At 36.8% G+C, this 21,916-nt stretch overlaps 3 protein-coding genes across 17 annotated transcripts in view; 1 reads left to right on the top strand and 2 right to left on the bottom strand.

Annotated features, from left to right (window-relative positions):
* Positions 1-2,018: 2,018 nt before the first annotated feature.
* FAM229B (family with sequence similarity 229 member B) lies at positions 2,019-14,813 on the bottom strand. Of its 9 annotated transcripts, none has more exons than XM_073893799.1 (5): positions 14,675-14,763; positions 8,333-8,462; positions 5,476-5,635; positions 3,674-3,812; positions 2,019-2,244 (listed from the first exon to the last, which is right to left on the bottom strand). In XM_073893799.1, the coding sequence occupies exons 4-5, from the start codon at positions 3,796-3,798 to the stop codon at positions 2,127-2,129; spliced, it is 243 nt and encodes an 80-aa protein (XP_073749900.1). In that variant the 5' UTR covers positions 3,799-3,812; positions 5,476-5,635; positions 8,333-8,462; positions 14,675-14,763; the 3' UTR covers positions 2,019-2,126. The 9 variants fall into 9 exon arrangements, with proteins under 9 accessions (XP_073749900.1, XP_073749901.1, XP_025716335.1 ...); XM_073893800.1 differs by having other exon boundaries at positions 5,476-5,632; XM_025860550.2 differs by lacking the exon at positions 8,333-8,462 and having other exon boundaries at positions 14,675-14,813.
* An 81-nt stretch (positions 14,814-14,894) lies between these two features.
* Positions 14,895-21,916, top strand: part of TUBE1 (tubulin epsilon 1) — a 16,109-nt gene continuing 9,087 nt past the window's right edge. For 3 of the 6 annotated variants that reach the window (XM_025864377.2, XM_073893796.1, XM_025864387.2), the window contains exons 1-5: positions 14,895-14,990; positions 15,091-15,164; positions 15,736-15,788; positions 18,508-18,565; positions 21,535-21,650. In XM_025864377.2, the coding sequence (XP_025720162.1) occupies positions 14,966-14,990; positions 15,091-15,164; positions 15,736-15,788; positions 18,508-18,565; positions 21,535-21,650 (326 nt within the window). In that variant the 5' untranslated portion in view covers positions 14,895-14,965. Of the gene's footprint in view, positions 15,165-15,735; positions 15,789-18,507; positions 18,566-18,935; positions 19,019-21,534; positions 21,651-21,916 lie in introns of all 6 variants that reach the window. The other 3 variants (XM_073893795.1, XM_073893793.1, XM_073893794.1) reach the window with 3 other exon arrangements.
* Positions 21,539-21,916, bottom strand: part of CCN6 (cellular communication network factor 6) — a 25,178-nt gene continuing 24,800 nt past the window's right edge. The window contains exon 8 of one of the 2 annotated variants that reach the window (XR_012378534.1): positions 21,539-21,685. The gene's annotated coding sequence lies outside the window, so the exon portion shown is untranslated. The remainder of the gene's footprint in view (positions 21,686-21,916) is intronic. The other variant, XM_025864420.2, reaches the window with a different exon arrangement.

Below are 21,916 nucleotides of genomic sequence, written 5' to 3'. Positions count from 1 at the left end.
AGTATAGTAATGGTGGCTACTCAACACTGAGTGCCTCACCAAGCTAGCCAGACCATAGTGCACTTACAGTGAGCTAAATCGGCCACCTCAACAAAATATGTTTTAAAAATGATCACCTCTAAAGATGAATGATTGATGAGCTGATGTCAACCTGGGGGAAGGTTATGAAAGCATGATGCCCCCAAACCTGTTTATATTCCCTTACATAAAGCCCATATCTAGCAATGTAAGCAATGTAGGAAGGCATTTACTCAAGGCAGAGGCTTTAGAAGAGTAAAGAATTCATACTGGTAAAAAACTTACTGGTTTATCCTTTTAATATGTCTTTATGATCTACAGCAATGTCTCTACTCTCATTCCTGATATCAGTAGTTTGTGTCTTCTTTTTTTCCTGATAATTCTGTTGAGGTTTATCAATTTTATTGATCTTTTCGAAATACCAGCTTTTGGTTTCATTGATTGTTCTCTATTATTTATTTTTATTTTATTGCTCTCTGGTCTTTCTTCTTTCTTTCTTACTGCCTCTTCTGGGTTTCATTTGCCCTTTTCTGCTTTCTTAAGGTGAAAGCTTAGATCATTCGCTTGAGATGTTTCTTCTTTTCTAATGAAAGAATTTAATGTTTTCTAAGCACTATTCATCTGTACGTCATCCATTTTGATATGTTGTGTTTCCATTTTCATTCAGCTCAAAATACTCTTCTAATTTCTCCTGCCATTTCTTCTTTATTCATGGGTTATTTGAAAACCTGTCATTTAAGTATCGAATATTTGGAGATTCTCTGGATATTTTTCTTTGATTTCTAACTTAATTCTACTGTGGAATATACTTGCATACTCTGTATATTTTGCCTATTTTTCAATTTATTGAGACTTGTCTCGTTGCCTACAATGTGGTCATTCTTGGTGAGTTTTCCATGTGTACTCGAAAAGAATGTACAGTTTCTGCCATACTATCGTTCTTCTACCAGTTGTTGAAAGATGTTTAAATCTCCAACTATAAAATGTGGAGTTGTTTTCTTTTCAATTTCATCAGTTTTTGATTCATATACTTTGAAGCTCTGCATAAACACTTAAATTTGTTATGACCATTTTAACATTATGAAATGCCTTTCTTTATCCCTGGTAGTATTCTTTGCTCTAAAATTGTCTTGTCTATTACTAATACAGGCTATTCCAACTTTCTTTTGATTAATGTTTACATGGTATATCTATTTTACCTTTTATATTTTTAATTTATGTGTCTCTTAGTAGTTAAAGTAAGTTCAAGTAGATAGCATCTTCTTCTCTAGCCAATCTGAGTATCTCTGCCTATTCATTGAAGTATTTAGACTTTTTGTAATTAATGTAAATATCAATATAATTTGGCTTAAATTCATTATCTTTGTTTCCTTTTTCCCCTTTTCCTGGCTTCTTTAGGATTGAGTGATATTTATTCCATTTTATCTCCACTACTGGGTATTAACTCTCTGTTATTATTTGCTTTTAGAGATAACTCTAAAGTTTACAATTTATTGGGACTCCTGTGGCTCAGTTTGGTTAAGCGTCTTGGGATCGCGCCCCACATTGGGCTCCTTGCTCAGCGAGGAGCTTGCTTCTCCCTCTTCCTCTGCCGGCCATTCCCCCTGCTTGTGCTCTCCCGCACGCATGATCTCTCTCTCTCTGTTAAATAAATAAATAAAATCTTAAAAAAAAAAAAAAAAGATATCAAGCCAGAAACTGGCTTAGGGTATTCAAGTGAAAGGATTCAGCTAAGTGGCAACCCAAATATAAACAAAAGAAACCAGCCTAAAACACATTAAGTATTTAGAACAGGCCCTTCATGATTGATAATTAAGGTGGATTAACCTTCATCCTGAATTAATGATATTAATGATCCACTGTGAGCAAAATGATCTCTAAAGTACTTTCTAATTGTGAAATATTATTCTGTCTTATCTATCAAACATAACTGATGGCTTATCACTACAAATTTTATAAGACATTGTGTCTTTTCCTACTAAAAGAAAATATTTCCACTATTGTCATCATCCAAAGGTGCCACCACTTTTATTTGTTTATCAGATCATAAGATGATACTGGCCCATTACCCTTGACCTAGTCAAACCTCTACAAAAGGCTTAATGATGCTATTTAGGATGCATTTCCTTGCTGCTTTTTGCAGGTGGCTTTCGCATTGTTGCATAGACCGTGATAGGAACATCAGTTATTGTCAGGCAATGACTTCCAGGGCATCTTCGGAGTTGCCTGAATAAGAGAGCAAATGACATGCGGTTTGATACTAAATAGGAAATTTTCTCAGAGGAGCAAAGTTTGCATATCAACTGTTTTAAATCATTTTGAAAGCTTTGAATGTCACAATATAATTACAACACAGTGGCACTGATGAGCCAGACATTTTAGACTTATGTTGCAAAGAAATTGTGATTGTTGCCATACATTTAGTCACAGGAAATTTATAAATATAAAATAACCCTCTGGATGATCATTTTGAAAGGTATGCAGTGATTGCTAAATGGCAAAAAAAAGGCGAGGGGTGGGGAAGTGCATAGTTCTAAACATAGTGATAATACTATGGCAATTTATGCATATAGGCACCTTAAAATCACTTCAATTGAGTGATCTAAAAACTAGAATATTTGTGGAAAAATATAAAACTGAACATGCTATTCCATACACTATTCAAATGTTGACTGAATTTCAGGTTTAAAAGAATCTTTAGGGGCACCTGGGTGGCTCAGACATTAAGCGTCTGCCTTCGGCTCAGGTCATGGTTCCAGGGTCCTGGGATCGAGCCCCACATAGGGCTCCCTGCTCAGCGGGAAGCAGGGAAGCCTGCTTCTCTCTCTCCCACTCCCCCTGCCTGTGTTCCCTCTCTCACTGTGTCTCTCTCTGTCAAATAAATAAATAAAATCTTTAAAAAATAAAAGAATCTTTAAATGGCATCTAGTCCAAAAATACAACTAGCGCTTGAATTTCTCTTCCAACATTCCCACCAGATAATCACCTAACCTCAGACATTTCTAAAGACAAGTGCTTAGTACTTTCCAAAATAGTACTGCATCCTTGAATAACTCTGATTTTTAAAGTACCTGCCTTATTAAGCTCAAATCTGTGTTCTAAAAATTTCTAAGCCATGAGAAATCTAACAATGTATATTTGATGTTTTGCTATGGTAAGCAGCAGAAAAGTGAAACAACTCCTATTCTTCATAGTTTTCTTCAATTTGCAGAAAATGATTTTGTTTTATAAAATATTCATACTCTATATTACTATCTTTCTGTTAAAAGTCAAATCAAAGCCAAAGTGACACTAAATCTGAGGTTGGGGTCTTCTTCATATTTGTCGCCTTATGCCTAGCATATAGGAGCCCTAAAGGTTTGCTTGTTTAAATGAATGCTATCTTTCTTCTATCTAACAACAACAACGTAACAACAATCTAGCTAAAAATTCACCAAAAAAAGAATTGGTCTATCACTGAGACTTAACAGAGGTACCAAAAACAGACTGGCTAAGAAAACCTGTAATCTGTTAATACTAATTTCATAAGCAATGTTTGTTAATATTAATTTAATGGTCCTGGATTTTTTTCTTGCTAATATTGAACACCAACTAAAGCTTATATTGATAATAGCCATTACGCATTTCCTCAGTCATCAGGATGAGCAGACCTTACCTAGTTGGTGACATCTCTTTCCCATTACAGGCAGCACTGGAGTTCAGCCCCGATTCCAGCCCAGCTGAAGAATCTCCTCCTTCCACTGGAAACCTCCTTGGCTGGGTCCCAAACTGAAAAGGCATAATTCACTGAAAACCTAGATCAGAAAGTTAAAATAATGGCACTGGGTTGAGTTGTCTTCAGAAAGTTCTTTGGAGTCTTTAATGTTATTATTTTGTCATAGATACATAGAAACATTCTATGTATCTACAGATATATAGAAATGACATTTCAAAGTATCTATAGAAGTATATAAATGCTATATTACACAACTCCCCTTTACATACAATTTGAAGTCTAGCAACAAATATAAAACAGCAATTAGATGGTAGAAGTAAACTGTGCCCTATGGTTAACATTACTGAAGTCTATTTCTGCTATGTGAAAAAAAACCCAGCTTGCTTGAAATGGGTGTTAACAATAAACAAGCTTGAGCTCCTACTTCCACTCCCCACTGCCTCTCTGTCAAGCCCCTCTCTTCCTTATAAGTAGAGCCGAGCCTCACATCCTCCGTGATAGGTTCCATTAATCCTGTTCCTGATGATCATTCAACCCCCCGCCTCTGTACATTTACAGCACATTAGTTAAGAAAGTGGGAGAGTTGGACAGACTATGTAATCCTAAGCAAGGTACTTAACCAAGCATGCTTCTCAAGGATAAATCGGAAATAATAGTATCTCTTTCCAGGGTAATAGTGTGGATTACATTAGGTTATACAGGTAAAATGCAATGCCTAACACATAGTTAGTGCTCAATAAATGTTAATTATTAGTACCCAGTGGATGCTACTGGGCATTATTAAATATATGTACACAAACACACACATAACATAATGTATATGTCAGATATAAGTATGATACACAAACACACACACAACTATATAAAATAAGCTCTTTACTGCCTACTATTGCCTCTACTTGGAACTCTTCCCTACCCCACTGCTCCCCACTCCTTACTTGCTAGGACCAACTCATTCATTAAGTCTGAATTTACAGTTCACTTTCTCAGAGAAGCCATCCATAACCACTCCATTATAGAAGTTTTCATAGCACTCTCTATTTTGGCTTTGTAACAGTTATCACTCTAATTCAGGATGCCTCAACTGTGACACCATGCACATCTGGGGCCAGATAGCTCTTTGTTGGGGAGAGAAGTTGCCCTGCGCTTTGTAGAATGTTTTGTAGCATCAAGGCGTCCACCCACTGCACACCAATAGCACCTCCCCCAAAGCTGTGACAATGAAAAATGTCTCCAGATATTGCCAATATGTTCCCTGGTGGAGAAGGGGAAGAAATCATCCCCTGTTGAGAACCAGCGCCCTAATTTTTTTGTAAATGTTTTTACTTAATCATTGCCCCTCCCACCTTTCATACCTATCTTTGTCACCACTCACTGAATCCTTAATACCTAGAACAGTGGCTGGCACACCGTAATTAATAACTTTTGTATAAATTTATATGTGTTCAACAAAAGACAGGAAAAATGAAATATGTCTTATAACTGTTTTTTATGCCTAGAAGAGTATTCTATGCCTAATAAGTGTTTGTTGTGGTAATAATAAAACTAAATTATTAAAGTTTAGGAATTTGAATATTATATATAATGGTTTTTATAGACTGTGTTTCCTTTATCAAGGAAAAAAAGTGGTATGCTCAATGACAAGTTAGTAAAACTACAGTAAAATCTATGGTTTAGTATAACTATCTAATTTATGTAGATATTAAGTTCTGGCTAATTCGATCAAGGATACATAGACTTACCAAAATAGGCTGAGTCTGATTCCCGTAGAGGTGAATAAATCAACTGCTTCTACTGACCTTCCATAGAAGGTTGGAATTGCCAAAGGAATGATGATCAAATGTTCCAGTGACACCCAGAAATTATTACATCAGAAGATTCTTTCACATAGTTTCCTACCTGCTAAAGAATAAAATGTCACAATTCATAGCTCCAGCAGCAAGCTGAAACTCAGCAAAGAATTATCTCTGAAGTTTGTTTGACAGTCTTATCCTTTTCACTGCCTCATTCTCCAATGATATGAAATATTTTAATCTATGAATGAATTTACTTATATTCTACGCCTACAGTCTAATCTGTACAAAATCATGAGATTCTTCTCATTTTATATCCCATTTTCTTCATTATCTTTATCTTCCAGTTTTTCCCTTAACTATTAATACAAACTAATCCAATCTAACTATGTCCTCATTCCACACCAAAGGCCTCAAACTGCACCTTTACAAATTTCTCTACGGCTCTTCCTATGTGGGATTCTTTACATCTTCTCCCTAATGCCTGGACTACCTCTTCTTTTCTATGTCCCCAAGAACCTTGAAATTCCCAAGTGACAGAAATAAGGACAACTGAGAAAACAAGAATACATCTTATACTGTCTTCTCTGTTCTGTTCCCTGGACCCTGAGGCTCTCCTTCTGTACCATCTTTGCCAAAGGAATGATGATCAAATGTCCCAGTAACACCCCAAAATTATGACATCAGAATTCTCTCACATAGGGCTCCTGGGTGGCTCAGTCGCTAAGCGACTGCCTTTGGCTCAGGTCATGATCCCGGGGTCCTGGGATTGAGTCCCGCATCGGGCTCCCTGCTCAGCGGGGAGTCTGCATCTCCCTCTGCCTCTGCCTGCCACTCCCCCTGCTTGTGTGTTGACTCTCTCTCTCTCTCTCTCAATCTCTCTCTCTCTGTCAAATAAATAAATAAAATCTTGAAAAAAAATAATTATTTCACATAGGTTCCTATCTGCTAAAGAATAAAATGTCTCATAGTTCATAGCCCCAGCAACAAGATGAAACTTATCTTCTGAACTCTCTCCCCTGCCTTCCCTCTCCCAACTTCTGTAGCAATAGCTTACCTCACAGAATGTAATGCTAAAGTATAACCCTTAAGCCAGAACATTTCTCTTCAGCTAATCTTTTTTTTCAATTTTCATAGTTGATGACAAACTATTAAATGACATGAAGCATTTTTTTTCATTTAATAAAAACCTTTTTTACTACCCACATTTTCTAAGTTCCCACTGTTCTGTTTTTATATGATTTACATTACAGGAAGTTGGCATTTTACATAATTTAGTTGATGGACAAAATCTTACCTCTACCTTCTTTTTCTTACTAGGGTGCTATGTGTGAATAGTTGATCACAATTTTAGCTTAGAGAAACCATTTAACTGACTGTGTCATAGTTAGACAAACTGAAATAATTGCTAGCCATTGTTAGCTAATGTATCATTAGGACCTAAACATTTGATCCTTAGGATGGCAAAAATTTTTAATAGTTTACATTTTCTAGTGGAGGTGCCTGTGGGAAAATGGTAGGTTTTGACATGAAAATTAGGTTTGAATTTTAACAGCATGTTAACTCTGAGACTTTGAGCAAATCACTAAAAGTCTACCTGAAAAAAAGGTATGAATTTCTATTATCAAAGAGTCGTTTTGAGGAATAAAAAAAACTAACATGTAATAAAGCCAATGTCTGAAATACAAAAATTCCACCAGCATACATTATTTTCTCTTTGTGCATAATTCTTAAAATCAGAGTGTTGAAGCATTGATTTCACTTTTTAGTCATTGATATATTTTTAAACTACAAAGTGAAGTATCTGCATGTGAAATATTCATAAATTCCTCTAATTTATTATGATTTTTAACTAGGTATTTGGCACAAGTTGCACCAAGTTTCTTTTTTTGGTATGGGTAATACAACAAAACAAACCAAACAGTAGCCTTAATGATGAAACTTTCTAGTACTAGAGAAATAATACATCACAAAATGAACTTAACTCTCCAGCAGAACTTCACAGAGAAATGGATGAATATATGAAGTATAAATGTTGGGGGCGGGGGGTGTTGGAGATGGTGAAATCTCTAAATACTCTCTCTTAATCCTCATAAGCCGGAGAGTAATAATGATCTTTCAATCCTCAGAATATTGATTTATGAGATGTAGGAAAGGAGTAATGCTCAAACTTGTCATATCCTAAGACAATAGATCTATTACCCATCTATTACCCATTTCAACAAATATTTGCTGAGAATCCACCATGAGCCAGACATATGTTAAGTGCGAAAGATAAAATATTGAGCAAAACAAACACAGTGTCTATCCTAGTAGAGTTTACAGGTAGGGTAGTATATGCCCTAGACTAGGATATCAAACCTAAGTCTAAAGAACGAGTAGACATCAACTAGGTGAAAATGGGTGGGAAGTAAAAACACTGACACAGTTCAGGATGGGGCAAACAGAGGAAACAGCATGTGCAAAGATCATGTGCCAGTAGAGAAGACAACAGAAAATATGAAAGGCCAGCATAACCATGGTAGAGAAAATAAAAAAATAAGGTCAGAGAAATAAGTAGAAGCTAAACCAAGCAGGCACATGAACCCAAGTTAAAGAATTTATGAGCAAGGGAGCTCACAAAAGAATTTTAATCTTTCAGGAAACTTACTAGGTTTCATTTATTTTTCTCTGTTAATTTTGTTTTTTATTTGATTTCTTCTCCAATCTTTAGTATTTGCTTTTTTTCTGTTTACTTTGGGCTTAATCTGTTTCTCTTTTTCTAGTATCTTAAAATGGAAGCCTAGATCATTGATTTGAGACCTACCTTCTTGAAATAAGCATTTAATTCTATAAATTTCCATCAAAGCACTACTTGAGATTCATTCCACAAATTTTGAAATGTTGTATTTTCATTACGTTCAGTTAAAAATTTCCCTCTTGGTTTCTTCTTTGACCTATGAGTTATTTAGAACTGTGTTATTTTTTTCAAATATATGGAATTATTCTAGCTAGTTCTCTTTTACTGATTTCTTAGATTCCATTGCTGGCAGAGAACATTCTTTATATGATTATAATTCTTTTATATTTATTGAGATTTGCTTATGGTCAGACTATGGACTATCTTGGTAAGTATTCCACCTACTCTTGAAAAGAATATGTATTCTGCTGTCATTGAGTGAAGTGTTCTATCATTGAATTACTTGGTTGACAGAGTTCTTCAAATCTTCTGCATTCTTACTGATTTCCTGTATTCTTCTTTACCAATTATTGAAATAAGGATGTTGAAATCTCCAAATATAATTATGAATGTATCTGTCTCTCTATTCTGCCAGTTTTTGCTTCATATAATTTGAAGCTCTGATATTAGGTACATAAATATTTAGTAGTGTTATGTCCTCCTGATGAATTGACAACTTTATTATTAAAAACTACCCTCTTTATCTCTAGTAATATTCTGTGCCCTGAGATCTACTTTGTCTGAAATTTATATAGATACTTTCTTTTCATTAATGTTAGTATAATGTATCTTTTCCTGTCTTTTTACTTTTAACTTATTTGGTCTTTATATCCAATGTGGTTTTCTTATAAACAGTATATAGTTGAGTCTTGCTTTTTATCTACTCTGATGATCTCTGACTTTTAATTAACATGTTTCAATTATCTACATTTAATGTGATAGATATAACTGAATTTGTATGCCCTCTTCCTATTTGTATTCTATTTGTGCTGTTCTTTTTTCCCTTTTTTCTTATTCTGTTCTTTTGAAACAATTGAGTATATTTCATGAATCTATTCTATCTTCATTATTGGCTTATTGCTTCACAACTTTATGTTTTCTTTTTGGTTACTTTAAGGTATAGAGTATACATTTTTAACTTTTCTGTTTGCCTTAAATAACATCATGCCACTTCACATACACTAAAAGAACCTTACACTGAAAGAAATTCACACTAAAAGAACCATTTCCCCTCTCCCACCCTGTATTATTTTATCATACATTTTACTTCCACATATATTATAAACGCCACAACACATTATAAATTTCTCTTTAAGCAACTGTTTTTGAAGAAAATTTTAAAATTTTATACTTACCCACATATTTATATTTACCCACATATTTATCGTTTTCTATATTTACCCACATATTTACCATTTTCAGTGTTCTTGGTCCCCTTCAGTCAGTCCAGATTTCCCTTCAACATCATTTTCCTTTTATCCGAATGAAGATTTTCATTTAACAGTTCTAGTCTACTAGCAATCAATTCATTCTGGTTTTGTATGTTTTTACTTCATCTCCACTTTTTCATCTCCATTTTTGAACAATATTTTTGCTGAGTATAAAATCCTGTCAACAGTTTTGTTTTGCAGGGCTTTTAAGTACTTAAAGATTTTGCTCCAGTTTTCTGATTTGCATTGTTTCTAAGTCTGCTTTTATTTTTAACTTTGTTCCTCTACATGTAGTGTGTGTGTCCTTTTTCTTCTGGGTGCTTTTAATATTTTTCTTAGCCACTGGTATTAATTTGATTATAATGTGCTTGGTGTGGTTTTATTCCTGTTTCCTGTGTCTAAAGTTTCATTGAGTTTCTTGGGTCTGTGAGTTCATAGTTTTTGTCACATGTGAAAACTTTTCAGACATGATCTCTTCAAGTATTTTTTCTTCCTCCTTCTGGAACTCCAATTACGGTATATAAAGCTGTTTGAAGTTGTCCCATAGCTCACTCATCCTCTTTTATTCTCTTTTCATTCTATTTTGGATAGTTTCTACTGTTTGCAATGTCTAATCTGTTCTTAATTCATTCCAGTGTACTTTTCATCTTAGACATTGCATTCTTTTTTATCTCTAGATGTCTGATTAGGGTCTTTTATATTTGTCTCTTCTTAATCTTTCCATGCTTCCTTCTGCCTTCTTGAACATATGAAGTATATTTATGTTATTTTAAGTCCTCGTCTACCAATTCCTTCATTTGTGCCATTTCTTGGTTTGCTTTTACTGATTCTTATTAACCACATATGGAGTGTTTGCTACATCTTCACCTATCTTGCAATTTTTCATCGAATGGCAGAATTTTACATTGTTGAATGCTGGATTTTATTTTTAGTCCTCCAAGCACTTTCAAGTTTTAATCTGGGACACAGTTACTTGGAAATAGCTTGGCCCTTTGGAGGCTTGATTTTACGCTCTCCTAGGCTGGATCAGAACAGCCATTCATCTATGGCTAATTTCTATCCACTACTAAGGCAATATCCTTACTGTACTCAACACCCCCAGACATTACAGGGCTCTTCCACTAAAGATACTGGGAATGTAAACTAGTCCCAGTCTTCTGTGAACCCCCAAAATTTTTCTGCCTGCTTCTTCCCAGTGGTTCATTCCTCAGTCTTGAGTAGTTTCCCCACATGCATATACTGATCAGTACTCAGTTTAAGGCTCAGAGAAATTCCCTGAAGATCTCCAGAGCTTTCTCTATATACTCACTCCTGGCATTGTGCTCTGAAAATTATAGCTGCCTTAGTCCCACAGAATTTTCAGTTCTGTCTCCCCAATCAGGATGGCTGCTGGGTTGTGTTTGAGCTCTGTTCATCAGAAAGAAGTTACTAATGTCAATGCTACCTAGAGCAATCTACACATTCAATGAAATCCCTATCAAAATACTATCAACTTTTTTCAAAGAAATGAAGCAAATAATCCTAAAATTTGTATGGAACCAGAAAAGAACCCGAATAGCCAGAGGAATGTTGAAAAAGAAAAGCAAAGCTGGTGGCATCATCACCAATTCCAGACTTCAAGCTCTATTACAAAGTTGTCATCATCAAGACAGTATGGTACTGGCACAAAAACAGACACATAGATCAATGGAACAGAATAGAGACCCCAGAAATGGACCCTCAACTCTATGGTCAACTCATCTTCAACAAAGCAGGAAAGAACATCCAATGGGAAAAAAGTCTCTTCAACAAATGGCATTGGGAAAATTGGACAGCCACATGCAGAAGAATGAAACTGGACCATTTCCTTACACCACACACAAAAATAGACTCAAAATGGATGAAAGACCTAAATGTGAGACAGGAATCCATCAAAATCCTAGAGAAGAACACAGGCAGCAACTTCTTCGACCTCAGCTGCAGCAACTTCTTCCTAGAAACATCGCCAAAGGCAAGGGAAGCAAGGGCAAAAATGAACTATTGGGATTTCATCAAGATAAAAAGCTTTTGCACAGCAAAGGAAACAGTCAACAAAACCAAAAGACAGCCGACACAATGGGAGAAGATATTCACAAATCACATATCAGATAAAGGGCTAGTATCCAAAATCTATAAAGAACTTATCAAACTCAACACCCAAAGAACAAATAATCCAATCAAGAAAAATCAAGAAATGGGCAGAAGACATGAACAGACATCTCTGCAAAGAAGACATCCAAATGGTCAACAGACACATGAAAAAGTGCTCAACATCGCTTGGCATCAGGGAAATCCAAATCAAAACCTCAATGAGATACCACCTCACACCAGTCAGAATGGCTAAAATTAACAAGTCAGGAAACGACAGATGTTGGCAAGGATGCAGAGAAAGGGGAACCCTCCTACACTGTTGGTGGGAATGCAAGCTGGTGCAGCCACTCTGGAAAACAGCATGGAGGTTCCTCAAAAATTTGAAAATAGAGCTACCCTACGACCCAGCAATTGCACTACTGGGTATTTACCCCAAAGATACAAATGTAGTGATCCGAAGGGGTACATGCACCCCAATGTTTATAGCAGCAATGTCCACAATAGCCAAACTGTGGAAAGAGCCAAGATGTCCATCAACAGATGAATAGATAAAGAAGATGTGGTATATATATATACAATGGAATATTATGCAGCCATCAAAAAAAAATGAAATCTTGCCATTTGCAATGACGTGGATGGAACTAGAGGGTATTATGCTAAGCGAAATAAGTCAATCAGAGAAAGACAAGTATCATATGATCTCACTGATATGAGGAATTCTTAATCTCAAGAAACAAACTGAGGGTTGCTGGAGTGGTGGGGGTGTGGGAGGGATGGGGTGGCTGGGTGATAGACATTGGGGAGGGTATGTGCTATGGTAAGCACTGTGAATTATGTAAGACTGATGAATCACAGACCTGTACCTCTGAAACAAATAATACATTATATGTTAAAAAGGAAAAAAAGAAGAAGAAGATAGTAGGAAGGGAAAAATGAAGGTGGGGAATCGGAGGGGGAGACAAACCATGAGAGACTATGGACTCTGAGAAACAAACCGAGGGTTTTAGAGGGGAGGGGGGTGGAGGATGGGTCAGCCCATTGATGGGTATTGAGGGGACATATTGAATGGAGCACTGGGTGTTATACACAAACAATGAATCATGGAACACTACATCAAAAACTAATGATGTAATGTATGGTGACTAACATAACATAATAAAATTAAATTAAAAAAAAAGAAAGAAGTTACTAGGTCTAGTCCATACTCAAGGAGAGGGAATGCTGTATTCTGATACCATGTCTAAGAATACTTATAATATACTTATAAATGTTGTTCATCAAACATTTCTGGCTTTCTGCCTTCTGGAAATTGCAATTCCTGCCCCCTATGATTACTCAGAGCCCATGTGACTAGTTTTGGCCAGTGAGTTAACAACAGTCATTAACTGCAGGGCAAGATCCTCTTGAGTTGTCTTTCTCTATGCCACAAAAGCCAAGAATGTACCAAATAGTGGTAGTTCAGCAACCTGGGTGCCAAAGTGGGGTAAACATAAAGCACAACCACAGAGACCTCCCAAAGACATGGATCATGTGCAAAAATATAAACCTTTATTGTTTTACACCACTGAGATTTAGGGGTTAGTTGTAACCATAACTCAGCAAAATTTATCATAACTTACACAGACTTAGGTCCAGCCTTAAGAACTGCCGTAACAAAAATCTAAAATATAAGTCATTAGCATAGTGGTCAGGCAGCAGGTGACAAGAAATCTGTTACTGGAAGCTGAAAGCATAGTTACTTATGTTATTCGTGGCAAATGTACTGGGAAAGACCTTTGCAAAATTCTTGCGATAACCTAGAAGACAGATTATTTACTAATGAACTTGAATTCGAAGGGAAGAGGTTAGAAGACAATGTTGGTAAAATGTTGGTTGCTATGGCTGTGTTAGTCAAGTTATATGAAAGAGAGATGGGCTCAGAAACGCAGTGTGCCAACAGAAATAAAAATGGATAGAGCCCCCACAAATTCCAATTATATTCAAATGACAACTTGGAAAGTCAAGGGTGTATAATTTCCTTGGGACACATTTTATTCCCCCTCAGAACTCTGCAATATATTTTCAATGTCTTCCAGTACTGAATGTGCTATAGATGAGTCTAACAAACCCTAATTGTTTTTTCTCCACCATCCCCCCACCACCTTCCTAGGATTTTGTAGTTCCTCAGAATTTTGTGGAAATTATTATTTCAGTAAAGAAGTGATGGAGTTCTTAATTGAAATCTGGTCTAAATTGATCAGTAAGAGTTCAGAGTGTTTTTCAATGTTTGACAATTTTCGGTACTCGGTAATTTTCAGGAATGTCTGATTTTTCCGTCTTCTTCCTTCCATCTAATTTACATAAATCAAATGCCTAGTTTTAATTTCATCTCTTCCACTAGACTTCTATTTACTGATCTACATCCTCATCCACTGAATCCTACTGAACTTACAGTCAGCACCACACAATATTGTAAGACAAAAACTGTTTTAGTACTTCGTGTGTATCTTAGATGGTAGGCTTCCTGGAGCTGGATATATGTCTTGATTTCTTCTGAATACTCCAGAAGGCCTGGAAGTTAATGTCGGGAGTATCCAGCTTCAACGAACACTGACTGGGTCTCTGAAGCGCTTTTTTGTCAAAGTGTATAAACTACCTAGTTTTGGTTGTAGCCTGACACGCCTATTTGGGGTTTCTTTGTTGCTCATCGACAGTTTTCTGTTAGAAGAAAGGGCTTGTTGGATAGACGCACGAAAGCATAGCGTCCCGAGGAATCTGATTAAACGGAATTTGACCCACCTCCCAGGGGGTTGAGACTGTGAACAAAAACTAAACCTCTGATAGCCCATAAACACTTTTGAAGACACACATTTTAAAATCCCACTCCAAAGCCTAGCTACCCGGCAGTTACCCCAGCCTCCGGAGCTGCAGAAGCTCAAAGATGTTGGCAAGCAGCGGGATCTACGGTCCGGAGGCCCAGTCGCTATGGTAACGGTGGGACGCGAGTACCTTTGCGCGCCCTTCTGACGGAAAAACTTAGCTTGATTCTAGGGAAGAGCGTTGCGACGGCAGTGACTTGCGGCGGCAGCGTGACTTACGGCTTCCCGGCTCCTCCAGGCGCGCCGCTGGTGGGCGGGGCTTGCAAGGAAGTACGAAACTGGGCGCGGGCTGTCTCTAGTACCTTGGTTTGCTGCGCCGCAGCATGACCCAGTCGGTGGTCGTACAGGGTAAGCTGCGCGGAAGGGTGGGCACTCGGTCGCCGCGCAGCCAGGCGGCCTTGTTTGCCACCTAATGGCTACTCTCTTTCCCTCCTCTCGCTGATCGCAGTCGGCCAGTGCGGAAACCAGATCGGCTGCTGCTTCTGGGATCTGGCGCTGAGGGAGCATGCCGCGGTCAACCAGGTACCGGCCCCGCCACCTAAGCAAGAATCAGTCCATTTGACCTTTTAGCTGACCGGCATAAGGTGTATGGGATCTTCTCAAGAAAGAACAAACTGGTTTTTAAACCTTTGTTGGCGTTAAAACAAACGCTGGCCAAAGACCTTAGTCTTAAGTCTCCCTGATTCTCAGGGTCTCATTTTTATCAGGATTCTTGTGAAGAGCAATGAGATAGTATTGGGAAGTACTTTGTAAAGTAGGTAACATGTGTGGTATTATATTCCTGAATTTAATCAACTTTAAAATGATCACCAGGAATCCAGACAAAGCTCTCGTTTGACGCACCTGTTCTACAATCCTATGGGGACTCCTTTCTTCAGCACCCTCTGCTAAACTTAATCCATAGGTTTTATGGCATTTATTCTTTAGGTAGGAAGAAACAGTCTAAGCACTTTATGATAACTTGCATTTTTGCTGTTGTTCTCATAGCCAAATATCAGGCATTACAGTATTGTGAGATTATTAAATCGAAAGGATTTCATTTGGGAAAGAGACAAAATTTAATCAAATGTTATATATACTTTTTTCTTTTTAGAAAGGAATTTATGATGAGGCAATAAGCAGCTTCTTTAGAAATGTGGATACCAGGTAAGATGGGATTGAAGTCTATCACGTAGCATGATTCTTTTCATGTCATCAGATTGGGTGAGACTTCTTCAAAGGACAATAAAACAGTTGATAACTATAAAGAAGTCTGGCTTTTTTGTTTTTCTCATTATTGAAGGCATATTTTTTTTCTCATTATTCCCATATCATTAATATTTCTCATATTATTCTGCAGAGCAGGACAGCAGGTTTCCTTTTAAGACCATATGAAGGAACAAAAAGAACCTTTAGTGTGCCTTCTCTTATTTTTATTTATTTTTAAAGATTTTATTTATTTGAGAGAGAGCGGGCACTAGCACGAGTGGGAGTGGGAGAACAGACTCCCTGATGAGGAGGGAGTCCGACACGGGGCTTCATCCCAGGACCCCAGGATCATGACTTGAGCGGAAGACAGACAGACAACCAACTGAGCCACCCAGGCGGCCCTCATGTGCCTTCTTTTAACATGACCTTGAAATAAAGTTTTACTGAGGGACTACTGAAAGTTTCCCTCAGGGTATATTGTTAATGCATTCAAGAATGACTAACTTTTGAAAGAAAAATATATTTTTTACACTTCTGTGATGCTATCTGTAGTCAGGAATATTTGTTCTGTGAATGGAATGTGCTAAAAAGGAGAACAACAGTTGTCAAATTGCTTTTGTTTATATAATAAAGAGCATATGTATCTTTTATCTGAATGTAATTTTGACATTCAAGGTATGTCCATAAGCTTTTAATGTTTAATCATAAAGTTTGTGTATTTTGAAAATAATTAATAAAACTAAACTGTGGTGGACTTGAACTAAATAATATATCATGAATATCCACCTTTATCTAATTCAGTAAAAATTCTAGTTCTAGTTTGAATTAGTTGGTTGGGTATTTAAGGTGAGTTATCTCCTAGGGAAGGCTAATTAATTAGTCTCCACTTCCTTGGTGAATCCCAGAGTCTGACCCTCAGACTTGAAAACTCAGAAAACTTGTTAACATCTTGAGAATGAGTACATTGCTTTCCAGTACAGGCAGATAAACCAAACTCAAAGAGAATGGGAGATTAAAAAGCAGAAAGTCAAGGTAGTAATTGATAGTAGGAACCATAACTCAAGAGCACCAGATCTTCCTTTCCCTTCAAAAGCACTTTCTCTTCTGTAGGAAATCTCCCTGAAAAGCTAAATAATAGAAGGTTGCTTGGTGATCATGGAATCAGACCAAGGGGAGTTAGGTGTTTTGCCTTAATGATTGGTGTCATTTATCTTTATTATGTGGAGATGTCTGCTATCTAGGATTCCCTCTTGTTTGTGAACTAGAACATTTCTCCCCTAAATACTGTTAAGAGACTCAAATTTGCTTTTGTAATACTTCCTTTTATGTGCTTCCCTTCTTAGTAAATTCCCACTCTCATCCCCTTTACTCTTGATGGCCAATCCTTTCATTAAGTATTACTTAGTTAAGACTCAGTTAGGGAGCTAGTCTTTCTTAATAAGGCGACTACATAACTGTACTCTCCTGTACTCTGTTTGATAATTTAACATGAGGGCATTCTTATTTCCCCAATCCCAAGTTTATCCAAAAAGGGGAGATGAGTCTTGGCATTTTACTCTTCTTTCTATGTACTAGCAACACCTGCCAGCATCTGTTCCATGTTAGTACAAAAAAAACCTTTCAAAAACAAGACCACATTTTTGTGTATACTTGTATATCTATTTGAGGAAATGACCATACCTTTTTAATAGCATACTAGGAATGTACCTATACTAGCAGTTAACAAACCTTTCCTGCAAAGGACCAGATGGTAAATATTTTAGGTTTTGCAGACCATAAGGTCTGTGTCACATCTGTTTGACTCTGCTGTTGTAACAGGAATGCAGGTATAGCTTGCTAGTGCATATCAAGTGGGCATGGCTGTGTTTGAATAAAACTTTATTTAGGAAAATAAGCAGCTGGTCAGAGTTGGCCCAAGGACCATAGTTTACCAACCCAATCTATAGCACCATCTGTGCTCAATTCAACTTCCTTTTATACATTGTCTTGTAAATTGTATTGACTCATACCTTGTGTTTGGTCATAGATGTAGTTGCTTTAGTTCAACATGAAATTCTAGGAACAGCCATAGATACTCAATGATATATAACTGATATACCAGTTGATGTATGTTTGGCTACAATAGGAAACCTCATTAATGGTGGCTTACACAAAGTATCCAGTTATCCCATATAAAGAAATCTGGAAATCAGGTGATTTAGCCTTGGAGAAATGCCTTAAAAGACCAAGGTACTTTCGTTTCATTATTCCTATTGTGTTGGCTTCTTGTCCTCATGTTTATTTTTTTATAACTATAAAGTGGCAGCCTCCACTCCATGCATCATATCTTTATTCATGTTCAAGGTAGGAAGAGGGAAGAGTTGGCACCAACTGCATCTGGTCGTCCTTATCAGAAAAGCTTCCCAGAATATCTCCTTTTCATCTCATTAATAAGAACTGGATTACATGGCCAGCCCTAACTATAAAAAAGCCAGGGAAAAAAGTACCTTACTTTTCAGCCTAAGGGGAGGGTAGACAAGGGAGAAGAATGGGATTGGCACCTTCTACGTTGCCTTTTGTGTCTACCTCACCAGGCATGTAAGTAGCTTTATTACATAAATGGGAATTAACTTTATTACCTAACAGTAGCATTAGCCTTGGAAGATCTTTTGACCTTTTCTCATTTTTTATCTTTCAGAGTGGTTGGTGATGGTGGCAGTATTTCCAAGGGGAAAATTTGTTCTTTGAAAGCACGAGTAAGATCTGTATACTTGGATTCTTATATTCTGTGTGTTTTAAAAATAACTATACTTCTGTAACTATCAGAATAAACTATTAACTTCTAAAATTTAAAAAATATTTACTAAGCCACATTTTAATATAAATATAATTAGGCAGACATTTATATCTACCTGGAACTTTGGGGGGGAAATTTTGTGCTTAAAGTAAAAACACCGTTATCTTTAGCATTTTTTTATAAATGTTTCAGGGGAAATACACATCTGGGTAAATGATAACAAAAGGAGCTTTCTTAATTCTAAGCCTCAAACACGTACTAATGCAGGTTAATTTTTCATTTGAAGATAATGGAACATTTCGGGCACCTGGGTGGCTCAGTTGGTTAAGATAATGGAACATTTCTTTGCATCAGTTACTATTCCCAGTACAAAGCACAGATCCAGCCACGTTACAGTGAATACCATAACCATGTAAGACCTCTTGAACAAAAATGCTTTGTGTCAGTAGCCCATATTTAGTCATAATCTCATTCCAACAACACTTCCGCGATTGTTTCTCTACAACAAACTGCTTTTTCCAGTTGTAGATCAATAAATTTAACAGAAAAGCAGTTTGGATGGAAGGAATTGAGACAATAAGGATCAGACCTGGAATTGTGCCTGGAAGAGTGAAAAGCAATCATGTTGTGGTATCTCGGAACTGTCTCCTTGTATCTGTAATCTCTGATGTCCTTAGAAAACAAAATTTAGTGGCAGAGACCATGTGCTTGTAGGCTGTTCAGATGATTAACAGTTGGTATCCTGCCTGCTATGGAGAGCGCCAACATCCCAATCCAAATCTTACAGAAAAAGTGACATTGACATTTCCCAGAGCCCTCCTAATTTGAGCTCTTTCCCAGGACCCTATCAGTGAGCAAGGTAGGAGGTGGAGGAAATGCCTTTGGGAAAGAATAAATCATTGTGTGTCTGTCACCTTTGACTTGTCCTAGGAAGGTACTCTTCCATTTCTCCTTAGGAGTCTTGGTATTATGTGGCTGTGATCACTGAAGAGTCTAGGCTTCACAAGATAACTTGGTGGTTAGGTCCTTCCACTGTGTCCAGTATCCTAGGTTAACGGGCAAATACTCAGAGTTTTGTAAATCCTATATTACATTTAAGGGAGAGCTCAAAGACCAGAAAGCTATCACCAGGTTGCTCTGGCAGAAAACAATAAACATCAAATCCTGGAACAGTTGTGACTCCAGACCTTGGTTGGCTGCATGAGGAACCCAGAATAATTCCTCCTCAGTTAATTTCCAAATGAAAAACAAAGACTTGATGTGACTAGAATTAAAATTCTATACCGTGTCAGCGTTTTTAATGCTCAGTGACGATGACAGTGATGATTCTATCAAAACTGACTTAAAGAGGTGCTTGAATGTCAGTTTGTATTCTGCCTGTTCCTTCCTTTGCCAGACTGCAAGGTAACTGAGGGTAATCTTCCACAAATTCTCTTAAATAAGTCTGTTTTGGAACAAGGCCATTATAAGCTATTTTTTTTTTCTTTTTGTAATCTTAACACAACTTGTAATATACTACAGTTTGCCCACACAGTGAAGTCTCTCTTATGGTTGATTAGGTGTTAAGGTCAACATCTAGGTAACACTGCATATTATCATAAAATATCCTAGAAAAACCCTAAATTGCTAGTAAATAACCCTATATAGTCCAGTATACATAAAGTGTATGTATATTGCTTGCTGTATATAAGAGAGCACATTTGTAATACATAATTTTACAGTCTTTCTAATATACTACTGTGATATACTATTGTACAGTTAGAAATAGAATATTTCTAATATACTGGGTAAGACTATTTCAATTGCTTGCTTATAGTAGCGTAGTTAACTACACACACACAAAAAAGAAGAGCATAGAGTTTGGTGGTTAAGACTGAAGATTCTGCAGCCAGACTAACCAGGTTTGAATCTCTGCTCCATCACTACTAGCTGGGTGATCAAAGCGGGAGTAATTATAGTACCTATGCATAAGGTTGTGAGGATCAAATGGGGTAATACATACAAAGCACTTAGAATACTGGAAGTGCTTAAAGTCACAGGGTCACAAGAACTAAAAAAGCCTGTAAACCAAGCACTTGCTCTGTGACACTGAATCAAAGAGTCTATAGCTTTGTAGGGTACTCTGTTATTTCAGAACTTTTTTCAGCTTTTTTAACTATTTATTTTACCTTTTCACTTATCTTCCTCAGTGTAGAAAAGATGGGAAGTACAAAACAGTGAGGGTAGGGGTTTTATAATCCTACTGCCAAGCTATCCTTGCCTACATTTTGCTGTGTTTCCCTTCAATCTTTTCTATTTTTCTTTCCATACTTAATTTAATGTTTTATATTCTCATTTTCTTCTTAGTTATAAAGGTTATCTCCCATGTCAATAATGTTTGCGGTAATGAATTAGATTTTCTTGGGTGTAGAGACCGATTGTCATCTTTGACTTCTATCCAGGGCCTTGTTTTGTACCTGATAGTAAGTTTACTGATTTGAATTGGACAGTTTTGGGTTGCAATTCATGAAGAGCAGCATGGTTGTTCCTGGTGAGCAAGTGTATTAACATACCCTATATTTATTGAGAATTTTTTTCTGGCTAGGGCACCTTTTAAATTTCTGAGACCTTGTTCTCAAAACATTTACAGTCCCATAGGCACATGATAAAAGAATTGTTAGAAAATCAGTTGAGGGGCTTACTCAGTTCCTCCCTCTGCACCCACATGGTATTTCGGAGTAGGATAAGAGTTTAGAACCCACCTTTTAATTGTATTCCACCTCCTGAGCAGAGTGAAATAACTTTTTCATTCATATAACAGATTCTACATAAAGATTTGATTAAGCTTAAACTATAAAAAGAACAATGCAACTTTTAGTTCATAAATTTATTTACAGAGTTATTAGCTCTAAAGAAAAATACGCTAATTCAATTTTATTTCTTTCTCAGGCTGTCTTGATTGACATGGAGGAAGGGGTAGTAAATGAAATTCTGCAGGGACCATTGAGAGATGTGTTTGATAGCAAGCAGCTCATCACTGATATTTCTGGCTCAGGCAATAATTGGTGAGAATATGCTCTATGCAAAAATTGAATGTCATCTGAAAAAAATGAATGATCTTTCCTTTATTCTAATAGGTCCTGCTGACATGAAAGCAAAATCTAACCTGCCAGACCTGCCTCTAGGCTTTTCAGCCCATCATCTTTTCCTGGATGAATGATGGGATTTCTCAATGCTGAAAAGCCACCTGTATCATAGTTCTTTCTCACCTTTTTTTAAGAAAAAATCATGAAAAATGGATTTACTAAATTCCTTGTAAATTGATTCTTAC

This window comes from Callorhinus ursinus, unplaced genomic scaffold, assembly GCF_003265705.2.
Source record: "Callorhinus ursinus isolate GAN/ISIS: 27379988/994484 unplaced genomic scaffold, GSC_fseal_2.0 scaffold6, whole genome shotgun sequence".
Lineage (NCBI taxonomy): Eukaryota > Metazoa > Chordata > Mammalia > Carnivora > Otariidae > Callorhinus > Callorhinus ursinus.
Note: the sequence above shows the minus strand (reverse complement) of the source record. Positions and strands in the feature narration are given on the sequence as shown.

What these genes read in the sequence shown, in the direction of transcription:
- FAM229B (XM_025860550.2), bottom strand. Translation starts at nt 3,798, where the DNA reads ATGCCTTTTCAGTTTGGGACCCAGCCAAGGAGGTTTCCAGTGGAAGGA. An exon ending in AAAGAGATGTCACCAACTAG is followed by an intron (nt 2,245 to 3,673) that starts GTAAGGTCTGCT and finishes TCTCTTATTCAG; the next exon opens with GCAACTCCGAAGATGCCCTG.